Genomic DNA, 21,472 nt, shown 5'->3' with positions numbered 1-21,472 from the left:
AGCTGAATGTTTGTTACATCATAATATATATATTGTTAACTCTTTATAACATACATTATTGTAATATTTGATTTTAGTTTTATATTTACTTCTAAGATTCCTATGTATCAATTCTTTTACCTGAATATTTTTACTGAGGGGGAGGATGTGGGCAGAAAAAAAGGGGGGGGGGGGAATAAATATAATAAAAATAATCCATTCTCCAGCCCACCCCCACCCATTTCCTCCGCTCCCCCCGTCCCCTATCCTTGAATCCGTCGGCCTTATTTACATAGATCCTACCAATCTGGTCTTCATTCCGCCCAAAAGTTTTAAAAATTACCTAAATTAATGTTCTGTAAAACATACTCAGAATTCTTAAAATGACTTATTAGTTGAACTTCTATATTTTCAGGTAAAGATTGGATAACTAGTATCCATTTATTAAAGAAACCTTTTAATTGCCAATTTGTAGGATATTGTAATGAATATTGTTCCATCATATACTGTACTAATAAAACCTTTTTACATTCAATACATTCTGAGGTTCTAGGTATTTTCCATTTTCTTGAGAATAAGATTTCTTATAATTAATATAATTGTATTTATTAAGTCACTATTCCTGCATTGTTTTGAATATTTAGTTAGGAAAAAACATGTTTTGGGAGTGTTTTTATTTTTTCTGTTACTTTTATCTTCCTAAGCCAATAATTCATTTGAGTCTATAATATTAAAATTTTAGGACACGGCCAAAAGTAGTGTATAATATCTGCTGATTCTAAACTGCACTTTGGACATATCTGTTTACTCCTATACCATTTATTTATACTCTGTGCTGTAATATATACACTGTTTATCAATTTCAAATGGGATTCTCGCCATGACGTTGGCACCTAAGTTTTATTTATTGTCTTAAGACCTGTCCTGTATATCTATAACACTAATGTCTGGAAAATCTTTTTGCCATTTGTACTGTATTCCTTCCAACTGTTTAAGGTTTGTATGTGTATTGATTAAATTATAGATATACGAGAATATATTGCCTACTGGTATATATGAATACTACTACTTAAAAGGGCCTAATGACCAGTCTGGATTATATTTCTTTTGTAATACGTTAATATAATGTATAATCTGCAAAAAGGCAAAAAAATCCTTTTTGGGAATCCCAATTTGATTATAGATATTTTGAAAAGTATTAACTGATAAGTCTGGCATTAATAATTGTGTTATTTGGGTTAAAACTTTACTTTCCCATTGTTTGAACACCGTGTAAGAGAAACCTGGGGTAAATTCAGGGTTCCCCAAAATTGTTAGGAACTCTGTACAAAAATGACAGATATCTATTTAAAGACAATATCTTTGCCAAGTGATCACTAACGGCTAGATTTGGAGTTTGGCGGTAAAAGGGCTGTTAACGCTCCGCGGGTTTTTTTCTGGCCGCACCATAAATTTAACTCTGGTATCGAGAGTTCAAACAAATGCTGCGTTAGGCTCCAAAAAAGGAGCGTAGAGCATTTTTACCGCAAATACAACTCTCGATACCAGAGTTGCTTACGGACGCGGCCGGCCTCAAAAACGTGCTCGTGCACGATTCTCCCATAGGAAACAATGGGGCTGTTTGAGCTGAAAAAAAACCTAACACCTGCAAAAAAGCCGCGTTCAGCTCCTAACGCAGCCCCATTGTTTCCTATGGGGAAACACTTCCTACGTCTGCACCTAACACTCTAACATGTACCCCGAGTCTAAACACCCCTAACCTTACACTTATTAACCCCTAATCTGCCGCCCCCGCTATCGCTGACCCCTGCATTACACTTTTAACCCCTAATCTGCCGCTCCGTAAACCGCCGCCACCTACGTTATCCCTATGTACCCCTAATCTGCTGCCCTAACATCGCCGACCCCTATGTTATATTTATTAACCCCTAATCTGCCCCCCACAACGTCGCCGACACCTACCTACACTTATTAACCCCTAATCTGCCGACCGGACCTGAGCGCTACTATAATAAAGTTATTAACCCCTAATCCGCCTCACTAACCCTATCATAAATAGTATTAACCCCTAATCTGCCCTCCCTAACATCGCCGACACCTACCTTCAATTATTAACCCCTAATCTGCCGACCGGAGCTCACCGCTATTCTAATAAATGTATTAACCCCTAAAGCTAAGTCTAACCCTAACACTAACACCCCCCTAAGTTAAATATAATTTTTATCTAACGAAATAAATTAACTCTTATTAAATAAATGATTCCTATTTAAAGCTAAATACTTACCTGTAAAATAAATCCTAATATAGCTACAATATAAATTACATTTATATTATAGCTATTTTAGGATTAATATTTATTTTACAGGTAACTTTGTATTTATTTTAACCAGGTACAATAGCTATTAAATAGTTAAGAACTATTTAATAGTTACCTAGTTAAAATAATTACAAATTTACCTGTAAAATAAATCCTAACCTAAGTTATAATTAAACCTAACACTACCCTATCAATAAAATAATTAAATAAACTACCTACAATTACCTACAATTAACCTAACACTACACTATCAATAAATTAATTAAACACAATTGCTACAAATAAATACAATTAAATAAACTATCTAAAGTACAAAAAATAAAAAAGAACTAAGTTACAGAAAATAAAAAAATATTTACAAACATAAGAAAAATATTACAACAATTTTAAACTAATTACACCTACTCTAAGCCCCCTAATAAAATAACAAAGACCCCCAAAATAAAAAATTCCCTACCCTATTCTAAATTTAAAAAGTTACAAGCTCTTTTACCTTACCAGCCCTGAACAGGGCCCTTTGCGGGGCATGCCCCAAGAAGTTCAGCTCTTTTGCCTGTAAAAGAAAACATACAATACCCCCCCCCCCCCCAACATTACAACCCACCACCCACATACCCCTAATCTAACCCAAACCCCCCTTAAATAAACCTAACACTAAGCCCCTGATGATCTTCCTACCTTGTCTTCACCATGCCAGGTTCACCGATCCGTCCTGGCTCCAAGATCTTCATCCAACCCAAGCGGGGGCTAGACATCCACTGAAGAAGTCCAGAAGAGGGTCCAAAGTCTTCCTCCTATCCGGCAAGAAGAGGACATCCGGACCGGCAAACATCTTCTCCAAGCGGCATCTTCTATGTTCTTCCATCCGATGACGACCGGCTCCATCTTGAAGACCTCCAGCGCGGATCCATCCTCTTCTTCCGACGACTAGACGACGAATGACGGTTCCTTTAAGGGACGTCATCCAAGATGGCGTCCCTCGAATTCCGATTGGCTGATAGGATTCTATCAGCCAATCGGAATTAAGGTAGGAATTTTCTGATTGGCTGATGGAATCAGCCAATCAGAATCAAGTTCAATCCGATTGGCTGATCCAATCAGCCAATCAGATTGAGCTCGCATTCTATTGGCTATTGATCGGAACAGCCAATAGAATGCGAGCTCAATCTGATTGGCTCATTGGATCAGCCAATCGGATTGAACTTGATTCTGATTGGCTGATTCCAATCAGAAAATTCCTACCTTAATTCCGATTGGCTGATAGAATCCTATCAGCCAATCGGAATTCGAGGGACGCCATCTTGGATGACGTCCCTTAAAAGGAACCGTCATTCGTCGTCTAGTCGTCGGAAGAAGAGGATGGATCCGCGCTGGAGGTCTTCAAGATGGAGCCGGTCGTCATCGGATGGAAGAACATAGAAGATGCCGCTTGGAGAAGATGTTTGCCGGTCCGGATGTCCTCTTCTTGCCGGATAGGAGAAAGACTTTGGACCCTCTTCTGGACTTCTTCAGTGGATGTCTAGCCCCCGCTTGGGTTGGATGAAGATCTTGGAGCCAGGACGGATCGGTGAACTTGGCATGGTGAAGACAAGGTAGGAAGATCATCAGGGGCTTAGTGTTAGGTTTATTTAAGGGGGGTTTGGGTTAGATTAGGGGTATGTGGGTGGTGGGTTGTAATGTTGGGGGGGGGGGTATTGTATGTTTTCTTTTACAGGCAAAAGAGCTGAACTTCTTGGGGCATGCCCCGCAAAGGGCCCTGTTCAGGGCTGGTAAGGTAAAAGAGCTTGTAACTTTTTAAATTTAGAATAGGGTAGGGATTTTTTTATTTTGGGGGTCTTTGTTATTTTATTAGGGGGCTTAGAGTAGGTGTAATTAGTTTAAAATTGTTGTAATATTTTTCTTATGTTTGTAAATATTTTTTTATTTTCTGTAACTTAGTTCTTTTTTATTTTTTGTACTTTAGATAGTTTATTTAATTGTATTTATTTGTAGCAATTGTGTTTAATTAATTTATTGATAGTGTAGTGTTAGGTTAATTGTAGGTAATTGTAGGTAGTTTATTTAATTAATTTATTGATAGTGTAGTGTTAGGTTTAATTATATCTTAGGTTAGGATTTATTTTACAGGTAAATTTGTAATTATTTTAACTAGGTAACTATTAAATAGTTCTTAACTATTTAATAGCTATTGTACCTGGTTAAAATAAATACAAAGTTACCTGTAAAATAAATATTAATCCTAAAATAGCTATAATATAATTATAATTTATATTGTAGCTATATTAGGATTTATTTTACAGGTAAGTATTTAGCTTTAAATAGGAATCATTTATTTAATAAGAGTTAATTTATTTCGTTAGATAAAAATTATATTTAACTTAGGGGGGTGTTAGTGTTAGGGTTAGACTTAGCTTTAGGGGTTAATACATTTATTAGAATAGCGGTGAGCTCCGGTCGGCAGATTAGGGGTTAATAATTGAAGGTAGGTGTCGGCGATGTTAGGGAGGGCAGATTAGGGGTTAATACTATTTATGATAGGGTTAGTGAGGCGGATTAGGGGTTAATAAGTGTAGGTAGGTGTCGGCGACGTTGTGGGGGGCAGATTAGGGGTTAATAAATATAACATAGGGGTCGGCGATGTTAGGGGCAGAAGATTAGGGGTACATAGGGATAACGTAGGTGGCGGCGATTTGCGGTCGGAAGATTAGGGGTTAATTATTTTAAGTAGCTTGCGGCGACGTTGTGTGGGGCAAGTTAGGGGTTAATAAATATAATATAGGGGTCGGCGGGGTTAGGGGCAGCAGATTAGGGGTACATAAGTATAACGTAGGTGGCGGTCGGCAGATTAGGGGTTAAAAATTTTAATCGAGTGGCGGCGATGTGGGGGGACCTCGGTTTAGGGGTACATAGGTAGTTTATGGGTGTTAGTGTACTTTAGGGTACAGTAGTTAAGAGCTTTATGAACCGGCGTTAGCCAGAAAGCTCTTAACTCCTGCTTTTTTCAGGCGGCTGGAATCTTGTCGTTAGAGCTCTAACGCTCACTGCAGAAACGACTCTAAATACCAGCGTTAGAAAGATCCCATTGAAAAGATAGGCTACGCAAATGGCGTAGGGGGATCTGCGGTATGGAAAAGTCGCGGCTGTAAAGTGAGCGTTAGACCCTTTAATCACTGACTCCAAATACCAGCGGGCGGCCAAAACCAGCGTTAGGAGCCTCTAACGCTGGTTTTGACGGCTACCGCCGAACTCTAAATCTAGGCCTCAGTTTTTAATGGACAGTATACTAGAAACTCCATTTGGAAGCTTTGATATAGGACAATGCAGGATAGTTTTTAAATCGAATGGCGCTATCATTATAGTTTCACATAATCGAAACGTCACATATTCCTTTTCCGTGATCCAGTTTAGTGCAAATTTAACTAGAGGACCTAAATTGTAGTACTTAATATTGGTGAACGCTAATCCTGCAACATCTTTAATATGCATTAATTTGTTTATGGAAACCTTTTCCCTTTATAGATGAATGATGTACATATCTGATTAAATTTAATTACATCTCCTCTACGCAATAAAGCGGGAATATTATGCATCACGTGTAATAGTTTGGGAAAGAGGATAACTTTGATTAGCATGACACGGGCCATTATAGAGATTGGTAGGTTCATCCAAGGTCGTTCTTCTACATTAAAAAAAAAAAAAATAGAAAAAATTAAACGATACCATTCCTGCAAGTTTTTATTTGGTGAACATCTCGGAATGTTGTGCTCTCTCTCTCCCCCTCTCTTTTGTGCTCTCTCCCCCCTCTCTTTTGTGCTCTCTCCCCCTCTCTTTTGTGCTCCCTCACCCCTCTCTTTTGTGTTCTCTCCCCCCTCTCTTTTGTGTTCTCTCCCCCCTCTCTTTTGTGTTCTCTCCCCCCTCTCTTTTGTGTTCTCTCCCCCCTCTCTTTTGTGTTCTCTCCCCCCTCTCTTTTGTGTTCTCTCCCCCCTCTCTTTTGTGTTCTCTCCCCCCTCTCTTTTGTGCTCTCTCCCCCCTCTCTTTTGTGCTCTCTCCCCCCTCTCTTTTGTGCTCTCTCCCCCCCTCTCTTTTGTGCTCTCTCCCCCCTCTCTTTTGTGCTCTCTCCCCCCTCTCTTTTGTGCTCTCTCCCCCCTCTCTTTTGTGCTCGCTACCCCCTCTCTTTTGTGCTCTCTCCCCCCTCCCATTTGTGCTCTCTCCCCCCTCTCTTTTGTGCTCTCTACCCCCTCTCTTTTGCTGTCTCTCTCCCTCTCTTTATCCCCCCTCTTCTGCTCTCTCTATCCCCCCTCTTTAGAGCTCTCTGACAGTCTCTCATGGCAGTCCGGTCGGCCCTGGCATCCCTGCCATCCCTGCCACGCTCCGTCGGGTCATGCCGACCCCGTCCACGTCATGTTCGGCCCCATCCACGTCACACCCGGCCCTGCCCACGCCCACTCCACCACACGCCAGATCAATTGGAAGGCCAGGTGTGTTTGTCCTTGCACACAAATTGAGTGATTCAAAGGTAAGTTTTTTTTTCACAACACGAGTGAAATGTAAATTTTGATGCTAAAGTGCCCGGTTTTTAAAAATTCAATTAAAAACAGGGGCACTTTAATTCATCAAAATTTACATTTCACTCCTGTTGTGAAAAAAAACTTACCTTTTAATCTTCACAGCAGCTCCAGCTTCCTCCGCCCGTCGCAAAGCCTCTTCCTGGGTCTAAAATGAGGAATCCGGCTTCCTCCAATCACGGCTTCCCCCCCGGGGGAATCAGTGTCTGATTCAATGCCGTGATTGGAGGAAGCCGGATTCCTCATTTTAGACCCAGGAAGAGGCTTTGCGACGGGCGGAGGAAGCTGGAGCTGCTGTGAAGATTAAAAGGTACGTTTTTTTCACAACAGGAGTGAAATGTAAATTTTGATTAATTAAAGTGCCCCTGTTTTTAAACAAATTTTTAAAAACCGGGCACTTTAGCATCAAAATTTGCATTCACTTTAAGATTAACATATCTGTCCCAATTACCTTTAGATTGATTTGCAAGATAAATATTGTAGCTATTTTTCACGCTGTTTGATCATTGAACTTCACACTGTTTATATTTTTTTTAAAGCCCGCATAAGGGTTGAGGAGCGCAGTGTATTTTAACTTCATATCTGCATTAAAAAGAAATTTATAGCGCATCTTCATTACAACTGATGGATTAAACTCCATCTAAAATATTACCATCACTTTAAGCAAAAAGGCAAATCCCTGTGAAATCAGCACTAAATATGGGCACATACTATTTAAAGGGAAAGGATAGAACATATGATTTTAAACAACTTTATAGTTTAATTATATTATCACATATGCTTTATCCTCATGTTATCCTTAGCTGAAGGAGCAGCATTGCCCTACTGTGAGCTAGCTGATTACATCTACTGCGCCAATCACAAGAGACAAATGTGTGACGGCTCCCAGTAGTGTAGGATATGTATATATTCTTTTTAAAAAACAACAGATAACAAGAGAACAAAGTACATTTAAAAACAAAAGGGACTTTCCTTTAAAACCAAAAATGTATCTTTCATGATTCCGATAGAGCATGCAATTTTGAAGGGATATTAAAACAGTGCATCTTTGATTTAAAATATTTGTTTTTACTAAAGTAAACATAAAAAAAAACAGATTGTGTTTAAAAAAAAATAGCAAACAACTTGTTTTATTGCAAAATGAACAGTTTGCATTTCTCATTGTGGCCCTGCCTGAAGCTAGATAAGGGAGAAGACATTTTTGGAACATAAGTTGCATTCTGCCACTTCTGAGCATGAGCAAAACAAACAAACCGTCTCTAGCATTAACTACATACTAAACCTGCTCAAATTTCTCGAGAAGTTTTATGACATCAAGCTACAAATTCTTTCCTGCAGAGGCACCAGCCTCCTTGTAGGGTTGCAATAATAAGTACTAGACCATGCCCAAATGAAGTGTTAAAAATAAAAGTAAAACCATTTCAAAACATAAATTATGCTTACCAGATCATTTCCTTTCCTTCTGTACAGGGAGAGTCCACAGCTGCATTCACTATTTGTCGGAAATACTATAACCTGGCCACTAGGAGGAGGCAAAGACACCCCAGCCAAAGGCTTAAATACCTCCCCCCCCTTCCCTAATCCCCCAGTCATTCTGCCGAGGGAACAAGGAACAGTAGGAGAAATATCAGGGTGAAAAAGGTTCCAGAAAAACAAGATAAAATTTAGGGCCGCCCATCGAAGAAAACGGGCGGGAGCTGTGGACTCTCCCTGAACAGAAAGAAAGGAAATTATCTGGTAAGCATAATTTAGGTTTTCCTTCTTAATACAGGGAGAGTCCACAGCTGCATTCATTACTTGTAGGAAATCATACCCAAGCTACAGGGCAACTCTATGCTCTGTATAGGTCTGGTGCAGGTAGATTTGGATGTCATCAGCGTACAAATGAAACTGGAACCAGCGGGACTTTATTAAGGAAACTAAGAAAGATGTATATATTGAAAAGAAAAGGGGACCAAGAACAGAAGCTTGTGGTGCTCCAACAGAAAGTGGTAAAGGGGCATAGGATGCGCAAGAGAAGGTAACACTAAAGGTCTGGTTAGACAGGTAGGAGGAGGACTACCAGAAGGTTGTGTCGCAATTGCTGAAGGATTGGAGGGTTTGGAGCAAGAGAGGGTGTTCAACAGTATCAAAGGCTGCGGACAGATCGAGAAGGATTAACAGAGAGAAGTGGCCTTTCGATGTTGCTGTAAGTAGGTTAGTAATCTAAATAATTGCTGTCTCTGTGAAGTGTTGGAGCAAAGTTACAGATTGCAATGGATCAAGGAGGGAGTTTAATGCAAGGAAATCTGATAAAACGTGTATAAACTAGCACTTCCAGAAGTTTTAAAGGAAAGGGGGAGTAGGGAAATAGGGCAGTAGTTGGATGGGGAGATTTGAGCAGGAGAAGGTTTTTTGAGGATAGGTGTGACTAGTGCATGTCTAAGGCATGATGGAAATATACCAGTGCTGAAGGTGATATAAAAAATGTGTGAGGGTAGGAGTAAGAGTAGGAGAGAGGGAGGGAGGGTAGTATTTGTGAGGGGATGGGATCGAGGGGACAGGTAGTGATGTGAGAGGAGGATATAAGGGCAGAAACTTCTTCCTCAGTAAAAGAGATTATTTTGTTTCTGATGGAATCAATGTTGTTGTTGAAGTGGTTGGTAAAATTGAGAGAGATGTGGTAATAGGAGTTGGGGGTGAGCGGAGAAGGGAATTGATAGTGGAGAACTGACGTTTTGGTTTTGAAGAAAGAGTAGAGATAAGAAAAGTAACCCTGCTTAGAGAGGTTGAAGGAAGAATAATAGGAGTTTAAGATGAACTTGTAATTAAGATAGTCAGCTGAAAACCAAGAATTTCTCCAGTGCCGCTCAGCAGTGCTGGAACATCTGCAGAGGTAGCGTGTCAGAGGAGTAGGCCAGGTGTGAGGATTAATGCTTAATTTGCGAGCTATGGTAGGAGGCCAAATAGTCAAGGACTGATGTAAGAGTGGAGTTTTAGTGACAGATAGATCAGGGCAGGAAAAGGAGAATATGGAAGAAAGAAGAGGTTTGAGAGATGTTTTTCATCAAAATTTTTGTTGTTTTAAAAACTTAAAATTATGCTTACCTGATAATTTTATTTCCATTGTGGGGAGGAAAGTCCATGGCTTCATTCATTACTTGTGGGAAATACAGAACCTGGCCACCAGGGAAGGCAAAGACACCCCAGCCAAAGGCTTAAATACCTCCCCCACTGCCCTCATTCCCCAGTCATTCTGCCGAGGGGACAAGGAACAGTAGGAGAAATATCAGGGTACAAATGGTGCCAGAAGATAAATTAAATTTAGGTCCGCCCACCGGAGTTATGGGTGGGAGCCGTGACCTCTCCTCCCCACGATGGAAATAAAATTATCAGGTAAGCATAATTTATGTTTTCCATCTAAAGGGGAGGAGAGTCCACGGCTTCATTCATTACTTTTGGGAAACATATACCCAAGCTTTAGAGGACACTGAATGAAACCAGGAGGGTAAAAAGGCAGACCCTAATCTGAGGGCACCACAGCCTGTAAAACCTTTCTCCCAAAAACAGCTTCCGCAGAAGCAAAAACATCAAATTTGTAAAAATTGTAAAAGTGTGTAAGGAAAACCAGGGAGCCGCCTTACAAATCTGCTACATTGAGGCCTCATTCTTGAAGACCCAAGATGAAGCCACAGCTCTAGTTGAATGAGCCGTGATCCTCTGAGGAGGCTTATGTCCCGCTGTCTCATAGGCCAAGCGAATCAAGCTCCTCAACCAAAAGGACAAAGAAGTAGAAGAGGCCCTCTGCCCCTTGCGCTTCCTGGAATAAACCACAAAAAGAGATGTAGACTTTCTGAAATCCTTCGTAGCCTGTAGATAGAACTTTAAGGCTCGAACCACATCTAGATTATGAAGTAACCTCTCCTTAGAAGAAGAAGGGTTAGGACACAAAGAAGGAACAATTATTTCCTGATTGATGTTACGGTTAGACACCACCTTGGGAAGAAACCCCAAACCAGTGCGAAGAACAGCCTTATTCGCATGAAAGACCAGATAAGGAGGCTTGAATTGCAAGGCAGCCAGCTCAGATACTCTGCGTGCCTGGCTAACAGAAAGAGAACCCTCCAGGACAGAATCTTAATGTCAATAGAATGCATAGGTTCAAACGGAACCCTCTGCAATACCTTAAGGACCAAGTTTAAGCTCCATGGGGGTGCAGACTGCTTAAAGACAGGTCTGATTCTAGACAGAGCCTGAACAAAAGATTGAATTGTCAGGAAGCTCAGCGAATCTCCTGTGCAACAAGACTGATAAAGCTGAAATCTGTCCCTTTAAGGAACTGGCGGCAAGATCCTTCTCCAAACCTTCTTGGAGAAAAGACAGAATCCTGGATATCTTCACCTTGTGCCAAGCGTATCAGTGATTCTCACACTAGGACAAGTAAGTCCTCCACACCTAATGGTAGATGCGACGAGTGACTGGCTTTCTTGCCTGAACTAGAGTGTCAATCACACTTTCAGAAAAACCTCTCTTGGCTAAGACTAAGCGTTCAATCTTCACGCAGTCAGCCTCAGAGAAGCAAGATTTTGATGTTGAAAGGGACCCTGTTCCAGCAGATCCCTGCGACAGAGTAACCTCCATGGCGGAGAGGATGACATCCCCACCAGATTTGCAAACCACACCCTCTGCGGCCACGAAGGAGCAATCAGGATGGCCGAAGCTCACTCCTGCTTGATGCGTGGAAAAATGTAAGCTAGGCTGAATCCCCAAGGCACCGCTAAGGCATTTATCAGCTCTGCCTGGGGATCCCTCGACCTCGACCCGTATCGGGGTAGCTTGCAATTGAGTCTGGACGCCATGAGATCTATCACCGGCGTTCCCCATCTGAGACAAATCTCTGCAAACACTTCGGGGTGAAGAGACCATTCCCCCGGATGGAAGGATTGCCTGCTGAGAAAGTCCGCTTCCCAGTTGTCCACACCTGAAATGTGGATCGCTGAGAGCAAGCAGCTGTGGGACTCCGCCCACTCCAAAATCCGACACACCTCCCTCATTGCTAGGGAGCTCCTTGTTCCCCCCTGGTGGTTGATGTAAGCCACTGAGGTAATGTTGTCGGTCTGTAATCTGATAAGGCTGAACGACCCCTGAGGAGGCCACGCCTTCAGAGCATTGTAAATTGCTTGAAGTTCCAGAATATATATCAGAAGGAGAGACTCCTTCTGGGTCCATTTTCCTTGTGCCAATCTGGCACCCCAAACAGCTCCCCATCCTGCCAGACTCGCGTCCGTGGTCACAATCTCCCAGGACGGTCTCAGGAAGGATGTCCCCAGGGAAAGATGCTCCAGACGGATTCACCAAGATAGGGAGTCCCTGGTCCGAGCATCCATGGATATCCGCTGTGATAGATCTGAATGATCGCCATTCCACTGTCTCAACATGCACAATTAAAGAGGTCTGAGATGGAACCTGGCGACCTGGAAACCATGAGCCCGATCACCTTAATACACTGAGCCACCGAAGGGCTTGAGTAAGACTGAAGGGCAAGACAGGTAGACGCAATCTTTCTGCGTCGATCTGTGAGAAATATTTTCATGGACATAGAGAGTCTATTACCGTGCCCAGGAACTCCACCCTGTTGCTGGGAACCAGGGATCTCTTTCCTAAGTTGATCTTCCAACTGTGAGATTGGAACAATAAAAGAAGAGCCCTCGAATGATCCTCTGCGAGGCTTAACAACGGCGCCTGGACTAGGATGTTGTCCAAATAGTATTTCAAAGTATTGTGTTGACTAATACAGTGTAATGATAATATCCATATAACTCTTGTGAACAACCCCTCACCAGAGGCCCCAACTAATGCGGAAATCACAGAGTTTACAGGTGAAAAAAGCGTTCCTATAATATGCACTTCAGACTTTTGTAATGTATAGACAGCGTGCTTACCAATCCGGTGTCAATCGATTGCTGTGTGTATCAGACAGTTTCAGCTTAGTAGCGGATACAAGTAACTCAGGTGTGCTTGTTAGTAAACCGTCTGCCCTCCGGCATGAACGCTGTATATACTTCAATGTTAGTACAACAGGTAAGTACCTGTGACGTATGCTGTCCTATGCTGTAACTGTTAGAGCTCTCCTGAACTCTTATTCAACATCAACAAATATGCAACAAGATTTCACAGTTCAGTCAATAGGAATTTTGAGAGAGAGAGAGATGATAGTATAAATTTAAAATATCATTTTATTAAGTTCGTTAAAACAGACCTGGCACAGCACATAGAAATCCCCACTGCTGACGCGTTTCCTGCCTCACGGGCAGTTCATCAGAGCATACAGAGATCACCTGAAGCTGCTGTTTAAACACACAGGTACACCAAAAAAGTCCAATCACATTGAAGCTAGGTAAGAGTGAGAAACACCCAAACTTTAACTCATTCAATTCCATTAATATATTATACGTAGTTTAAATGTGACTGAACCAATGGGGTTCCTAAGAGGTAACAGCACAAAAATAAAAATACAAAATATAAAAAACAAAATATAATTCAAAAAGTAAAATTTTAATGTTTGGAATAAACTCTTATTTGGGAACATTTTAAATCGTAACGATTTACTCAAAATGGTTACGCCTATAATCTGATGTTACTTCAAAGATTGCTAAAGTTTGATAATAATAGTACAATAAAGGTGAATTAACCCATAGCCGTTAGGATATATAAGATAAATGCAAAATGTTATCTAAGGGTCATCACCAAGACTATATCAGTCAAGTAAGAAAGAAACAAATTAATAAAAAACTTTAAGCAAGTTAGCCAACAATTCAGTTTTTGGTTACATATTCCTGAACAGGCACATAGGAAAGAAACATTAATTCTGAAAGGATGCTAAATTTGAAATTACATATATTACGAAATGTTTTCAGATGGTCAGACAGGCCAAAATAGCACCTATCTTTCTGGAGTATGTAATTGTGAAATACAAAGATTTATATATATAGGTATAAATCAGCTCCTATCTATGAAAAGTTTTACATCGCTAATTTTATTGATTCCTAATGGATGACCCGTTTTTAAAGTGTGAATCCAAAAAATTTCTCTTTTCGATAAGGCCTGATATCTATCTCCTCCTCTGGCTCCCAATGTGACTTGCTCAATCCCTTGAAAAAGAAAGTGAGTCAGTCTATTCGTATGTTAAAAAAAATGTTTTGCAACTGGAGTCTTTGGAACCTCTGCTTCCAATGACAACAGATGCTCTCTTATTCGATCTTTGAGATTCCTTGAAGTGAGACCAATATATTGAAAATTGCACAATGAGCAAGTTATAAGATAAATTACATAAACAGAATTACAGTTAATGGATTCTCTTATTTTATAAGAAATCCCAGTCTGCATAGATTTAAAACTATTGCCTACAAGTGCATAATCACAGCATTTACAAGGTTTAGTACCACATTTATGGAAGCCAATATTAGTGGGGAGCCAGTTATTTATTGTACTCTCCCTGGTTTTGATTTTAGAAGAAAAGTTCTTTCTTATTTTGTCACCTATAGTGTCAGATCTGCTTGCAACAAAATTACAATTACCAGAGATCAACCTAAGATCAGCATCTCTCTCCAGCAATGGTAATCTCGTTTTGATTATATTGCAGATATCACCAAACTGTCTACTGAATTTGGTGACAAAGTTAATACCTTTTTTTTGTTTTAATCCATGGTCAGAATTTGTTGTCCAAATAGGGCATCACAGCAATGCCCCTGGATCTGGCCCCTGCAAGAAGCGCCTCCAGAACCTTTGTGAAGACTCTCGGGGGCCGTCGCCAAGCCGATGAGAAGGGCTACAAACTGGAAGTGTTGGTCCAGAAATGCAAATCTTACGAACTTGAAGTGGTCCCTGTGAATTGGAACATAAAGGTAAGCATCCTTCAAGTATATAGTCGTCATGAACTGCCCCTCTTGAACTAGGGGCAGAATAGATCTGACTGTTTCCATTTTGAACGATGGAACAGCCAGAAACTTGTTTAAACACTTTAGGTCCAGAATCGGGCGGAACGTGCCCTCCTTCTTCTGAACCACAAAAATATTTGAATAGTAACCTAGACTCCTTTCTGGGTACTATAACACCTAGAGAGAAGAGAACCCTTACACATTCTAGAAAGGCCACACTCTTTTCCGGTCTTGAAGATAGGTTTGACAGGAGGAATCTGCCCCTGGGCGCATGGGACCTGAATCCTATCCTGTAACCCTGGGCAACAACCTCCAGAACCCAAGAATCCTGAACGCCCTGCAACCAGGCTTCAGAGAAGAGAGACAATCTGCCCCCTACTTGGTCCGGCGACCGGTCGGGGGGCGCCCCTTCATGCTGATTTTGTCTCGGCAGGCTTCTTGTTCTGCTTGGAATTGTTCCAAGACTGAGCAGGCTTCCAAGTTCCCTTGGACTGATCCGCTTTCGTGGCGGGCTGCTGGCGCTGGGCCATGTCCACACGAAAGGGACAAAAAGTGGATCCTTTAGGCTTCGCCTTCTTATCCTGCGGTAGGAAAGCTCCCTTGCCTCCCGTAACCGTGGATATGATCAAATCCAATCCTGGAACAAACAGAATATTTCCTTGAAAAGGCAGGGACATCAGCCTCAACTTAGAGGTCATGTCCGCAGACCAAGACTTTAGCCACAGAGCCCTGCGAGCTAAAACAGAGAATCCTGAAACCTTTGCATTCAGGCGAATAATTTGCATATTGGCGTCACAAATGAAAGAATTGGTGACCTTTAACGTCTTAATCTTATCCTGTATCTCGTCGATGGAAGTCTCCCTTTCGACCATATCACACAGGGATTCACACCAATATGTTGCAGCTCCGGTAACCGTGGCTACAGCAGCTGACGGTTAAAAAAACAAAACCTGTGTGTTGAAACATTTTCCTTAACATGTTTTCCAATTTTTTATCCATGGGCTCTTTAAACGATGAACTATCCTCTAGAGGAATAGTCGTCCGCTTCACGAGCGTAGAGCTGGCACCATCCACCTTAGCGACAGTCCCCCACAACTCGAGCTGAGAGTCCAGAACAGGGAACAGTTTCTTAAAGGAAGAAGAAGGGGAAAAGGAAGAACCTAATCGCTCCCATTCATTCTTAATAATATTAGCCATCTTAACAGGAACCGGGAAGGTCTGAGGCACCACCCTGTCCTCATATACCTTAACAAGCTTAGGAATCGAAGGTTGCTCCGGAAGCTTCGGTTCCGGGACCTCCAGAGTAGCAAGCACTTGCTTCAGCAAAAAGCGCAAATTCTCCATCCTAAACCTAAAGTCAGGCTCCTCTGCTGCCGGAGGATGAGATGACACGGACTCTGACCCAGAAGGAGCCTCCTCCGAAGAGTTGGAGTGGGCCTCGTCATCATATAATGCCTCTGATATTTCCATAGACGTAGACAACCCCTGGGCCGAGCCGCCATGGTACGCCCTACGCTTGCGCTTAGCAGAACGTGGTAAGGCATGGATCACTTTCGATACCACCGTTTGCTGACGGCCAACAAATCTCTCCCATAGGAGTAATGGTTGGACCCTGGGGCTCTGCATGTGCACTCGGAGATGAAAGCAGGGAACGCACCTCACGGGACGGGGAGCCCTCAGAGGTGGACGGCTCAGTAGTACTAGACCCCTTAGTTTTAGATGTTGCAACTTTAGCAAGGCATGTGGAACATAGTTGAGCAGGCTGATCTACAAGAACCTCCTCACAATAAACAAAGGAATGAGACTTTGTTAAAGAGGGAGTACACTCTAACGCGTCAAGAGTCCTCCATAGCTTGCGCTTTTATTATGGACTAGACAAGCTTAAAAAACTGGCACCTTTATACGTCCAATGGCCGGGGCACTCACCACCTCCTATGACCCAGACTACAGAAACCACTTTGTCTCCTATGCCGCTGATCAACAGAGGAAGTGAAAACTCACCCCCAGTCACCTGGGATGCCTCGCAGGACCGCCCCTGCACTAAGGAGAAAACGTGCCAAAATCGGCCACGCAAATACTCCCGGAAGTCAACCTGAAGTTCCACCATTGCCAGAGCCATATCTTGCACATAACGCAGCAATAACACAATAAACAATATTATGTATAACCCCCCCCCTGTTCAATAATGCCCTCACTAGGAATATTAACCCTTGATTCCATAAGATAAAAAGCACCACACTGTGAAACCTGTCTTCTGTGTTATCAGTATGTATAAAAAAAATGAAACAATCTTACCAAAATCAATGCCGTGGAACAGGAACACGGCCCTTCAAGTGTGACAGGTAGAAGTATCACTCCTGACATGCACTTGAGTGCAGAAAGCAGGCAGCGAAACTCGTCAACGCTGATTGCTTGTGGAGCTGTTAATATGAGTCAGGATGGTTTCGCAGAAAGACTTTACCTGCATCTCCGGACTCTAACTTTCATCCAGGCTCTCACTGAGAGGCTGACAGGACTACTTAAAACTCCAGTCCCATTCAGAAGAGTACAGCCCTCCATAAGAGACTATTCCGAATCTTTGGCACTTCACTGCCATCCTCCTGTGATAAAAGGCAAAGAATGACTGGGCGATGAGGGGAGTGGAGGAGGTATTTAAGCCTTTGGCTGGGGTGTCTTTGACTCCTCCTGGTGGCCAGGTTCTTATTTCCCAAAAGTAATGAATGAAGCCGTGGACTCTCCTCCCCTTTAGATGGAAAGATAGATAATCCCTTTATTACCCATTCCCCAGTAGTACACGTTTTACCTCTGTGATTACCAAGAATGAGGACAGAGGTGTCTGAGGAGAGGAAATAAGGTAACAAGGCAGCAAAATGATCAAGAAAGAGAGTTGGGAAGCAGGAGGGGGAGCAATATATAACCGCTACGCGTAGAGAGAGGGGGTAGAACAAGTGAATTATGTGGTATTCAAATGAAGAAAATGTAAGGGAAGAGATGGATTGCATTTGTTGAAACATGCAATGAGACTAAAGTAAGATACCTAAACAACTCCTTGTCTGTTGCCAGGCTTAGCAGTGTGGCCAAACTGGAGACCCCCCCATGTGACAATGCAGCGGGGGGGGGGGGGGGGCAGTGTCTATGGGAGAAAGCCAGGTTTCTGTGAGAGCCAGAAGGTAGAAACAGTGGGTCATAAAGAGGTAATGAATAGAGGTGAGCTTGTTGCAAACAAAGCAAGAGTTTCAGAGTGCACAAGTGAAGGGGGTGTTTGCTTTGGATAAACAAGGAACTTGAGTTAGGTTTCTAGAGTACTAGGTCTATGGAAGGGCATTTGATGATAAAAGTGAACTGGAAAGTTATTTAAAATTCCTATCTGAATCATGAAAGTTTAATCTTGACTTGATTGTCCTTGAAATCAAATGAACCTGATATCTAAAAGGCACGTGAAATTATAGCATTTTTGTTATGTCTTACCTTTAACATTGGGGGGGGGGGGTTTGGTCATCACTTAGTCACATGTAAAATATCCTCAGAACATTATCAAGCATCAAACACGGGGTTATATATGATGTGTGATGATTAATCACTAACCTGCATAAGGGTCTGTGTAGGCTTCTATCAGTTGAAGGTCCTTTTTTGTATCTTCTTCTTGATCGCTGATTGATATATAATCTGGATTTGCATCCTGAATCCCTGTAATTTCTATAGAAGTTTTAAATAGTTAGTAAAATCTTGCATATTATAACAAAGTTTTTTTTTTTTTTTGGGGTAGTTGTGAGATGTTATAAAACATAACTGAAAAAAGATTAAAAGGGACATGAAACCTACATTTCTTTTTTTATGATTCAGATAGAATTTAACCAACTTTCTAATTGACTTCAATTATCTCATTTGCTTTGTTCTCTTGGTATCTTTTGTTGAAAATGATACATAGGTTGGCTTAGGAGCTGGGAGCTAGCTTCTGATTGGTGGCTGCACATATATGTCTCTTGTCATTGGTTTACCAATGTGTTCAGCTGTCTCCCAAGTAGTGCATAGTGCATTGCTGCTCCTTCAACAAAGAATGCCAAGAGAATTAAGCAAAATTGATAACAGAAGTACATTGGAAAGTTGTTTAAAATTGCATCTATCTGAATCATGAAAGAAAATGTTTGAGTTTCATGTCCCTTTAAAGAGATATAAAAAAATGATTTCATGATTTAGTAAACAACTTTATTTCTATAACCAAATTTGCTTCATTCTCTTGGTATCCTTTGTTGAAGGAGAAGCAATGCACTACTGGGTGCTAGCTGAACATACTGGATGAGCCAATGACAACAGGCATATATAAGTAAAGCCACCAATCAGCAGCGAGCTCCCAGTAGTGCACCGTTGCTCCTGAGCCTACCTATCCCTTTCACTATAACTATCCCTATCACTTTCACTTGCTATTGAGGCCGGCAGACGTCCACCCATTCAGTTTCTGCCTTAAAGGTGTCATGTGAGGAATTTCTGTTGGTCCGGGACGCAGTCACATACAGCCCCTCCTGGACAATATTTCACAAAATAAACAGAACATTTTAGTATAACAAAATAATTCTGCTCACCGGTAAAGGAATCTTGATTGATTTCTACTTGTAGGATGTTATTGTGATCTTTCGCATCTAATACTTCCTGTTTAACGGATGTTATCTCTGGATTTTCACCCTGAAGACCTAGACATTAAAGAAAATACTTAAAGGACCAGTCAACAAAGTAGAATTGCATAATCAACAAATGCGAGATAACAAGACAATGCAATAGCACTTAGTCTGAACTTCAAATGAGTAGTAGATTTTATTTCTGACAATTTTAAAAGTTATGTCTATTTCCACTCCTCCTGTATCATGTGACAGCCATCAGTCAATCACAAATTTATACACGTACCATGTGACAGCCATCAGCCAATCACAAATGCATACACGTACCATGTGACAGCCATCAGCCATTCACAAATGCATACACACTTATTCTTGCACAGGCTCAGTAGGAGCTGGTGACTCAAAAAGACTGTGCACATTTTGTTAATGGAAATAAACTGGAAAGTTGTTTAAAATGGCATGCACTATCTGAATAATGAAAGTTTCATTTTGATTGAGTGTCCCTTTAATTAATCTTAATTGTACACAAAAGAAATGAAAGGGCCATGATACCCAAATGTTGTAGCACATGAAAGTGAGCATAGCTGTAAAAAGCTGACTAGAAAATATCACATGAGCATCTCTATTAAAAAGGAAGATATTTGACCTCAAATGTCCTAAGAATTCACACCCCACTGTAATGAGCCTTTAAGCAGCCACTCAGGATGCTTGTCCCAGGACTTGCATGAGAGCGTGCATCTGTCATGTGCAGCTCAGTCATATTATTTTCCTATTCAGTTTAAATAAGTTCTATGAAATCTCATGAGATCACAGCAAAGGCAAAGCATTACCTCAGCACTGCTGATGCTGATTGGCTATTTTTTTTCCAGTTTGCAGCTGGACAGCAGATGAAGTATAACTGTTTACACAGCACTTACTCTGGTGAGCTGAATACATTTTGAGGTAAAATATGAAGATGCTCAGGTGATATTTTCTTGTCAGCTTTTTAGAGTTATGCTGCATCACTTTCAAGTAATTTAGCATATGAGTATTATGTCCCTTTAAATGAAAGTTAAATGAAATGATTCAGAAATATTATATCAAATTTTAAAAAAGTTTCAATTTAAATTTATTATATGTATGTAGCTCTCTCTCTTGGAAACCTTTAGCTGACACTTATCGTCTTTCAAGGTAGTTTGAGGACTGCGCACGTGTCTTGAGCAGTATAACCTTGTTTTAGAACACTGCTGTTATACAATGCTCAAGACAACTGTGCTCTCCTGAGCATACCTCAGTATGCTCTTATGGACTTCTATGTCTCTTTAATTCATATGCATATACAAATAATAAAAAAGTAAAGGGAAATTGTATGCAAACATTACTCCCATATATTTGAAAAAGCAGCAATAAAAATATTGTTAAAGGGGGGCGGAGCCAATCCACGAATGGAGATGGCTGCTTGCTGAAAAAGCTCTGTTGTCCCTGTTGTTCTTACCATAAAACAAATGCATTAACAAGCACTTATCACCCTAAAACTGGCACTGACTGAAACATCCAACGGATCCCCCTGACAGAGAAACTAATTTTTTTGGCAGCAGACCGGGAGAACTGGTGTTCGGGAGGCCATGCGCCTGATCGAGGCCTAAGGATCTTACCCAGAGGATTGAGGGAACAGCACTGGGAGGCTCAGATACTGGCGATCTGTCACTCTCCATTGCCACTCTGCTGCTGCCACCGACCTGAGCAAAACCGCTTAGACTGATCACAAACTAGGCTGAAGTCTCGCGGTTGGAGGGGACGCAGCGTTAGCCGCGACGGAGACACAATCAGAGGAGAGAGCGGTGGAGCATTGAAGAGGCCTTCCAGGGTTCATGACTACCGGATAGCTCCAGACTCCGTGAGTACTAGCGGCGGGAGGGGCCGAGGGGAATAGCCTCCTAGCGCTGGCCGGTGCAACCGATCCTTGCCCCAACCGCAGGGGGACTCTCTAAGAACTTACTCCCTAAGAACTTACCCTCACATAAGGCTAGGGCCCTTGGTGACACAGACGGATTGTTGGGGCCCACTACATTGTTCCTTTCAGATTACCGGGTTGACAGATTG

At 41.6% G+C, this 21,472-nt stretch overlaps 1 protein-coding gene across 1 annotated transcript in view; it reads right to left on the bottom strand.

Moving 5' to 3' along the window:
• LOC128667001 (zinc finger protein 813) overlaps positions 1-21,472 on the bottom strand; it is a 78,568-nt gene that overhangs the window by 18,647 nt on the left and 38,449 nt on the right. The window contains exons 6-7 of the mRNA XM_053721855.1: positions 19,358-19,465; positions 18,363-18,473 (exon numbers count right to left, since the gene is read on the bottom strand). Coding sequence (XP_053577830.1) covers positions 18,363-18,473; positions 19,358-19,465 — 219 coding nt within the window. The remainder of the gene's footprint in view (positions 1-18,362; positions 18,474-19,357; positions 19,466-21,472) is intronic.

This window comes from Bombina bombina, chromosome 7 (genome assembly GCF_027579735.1).
Source record: "Bombina bombina isolate aBomBom1 chromosome 7, aBomBom1.pri, whole genome shotgun sequence".
Lineage (NCBI taxonomy): Eukaryota > Metazoa > Chordata > Amphibia > Anura > Bombinatoridae > Bombina > Bombina bombina.
The sequence above is the reverse complement of the archived record's forward strand: the minus strand, read 5'-3'. Positions and strand labels throughout refer to the sequence as shown.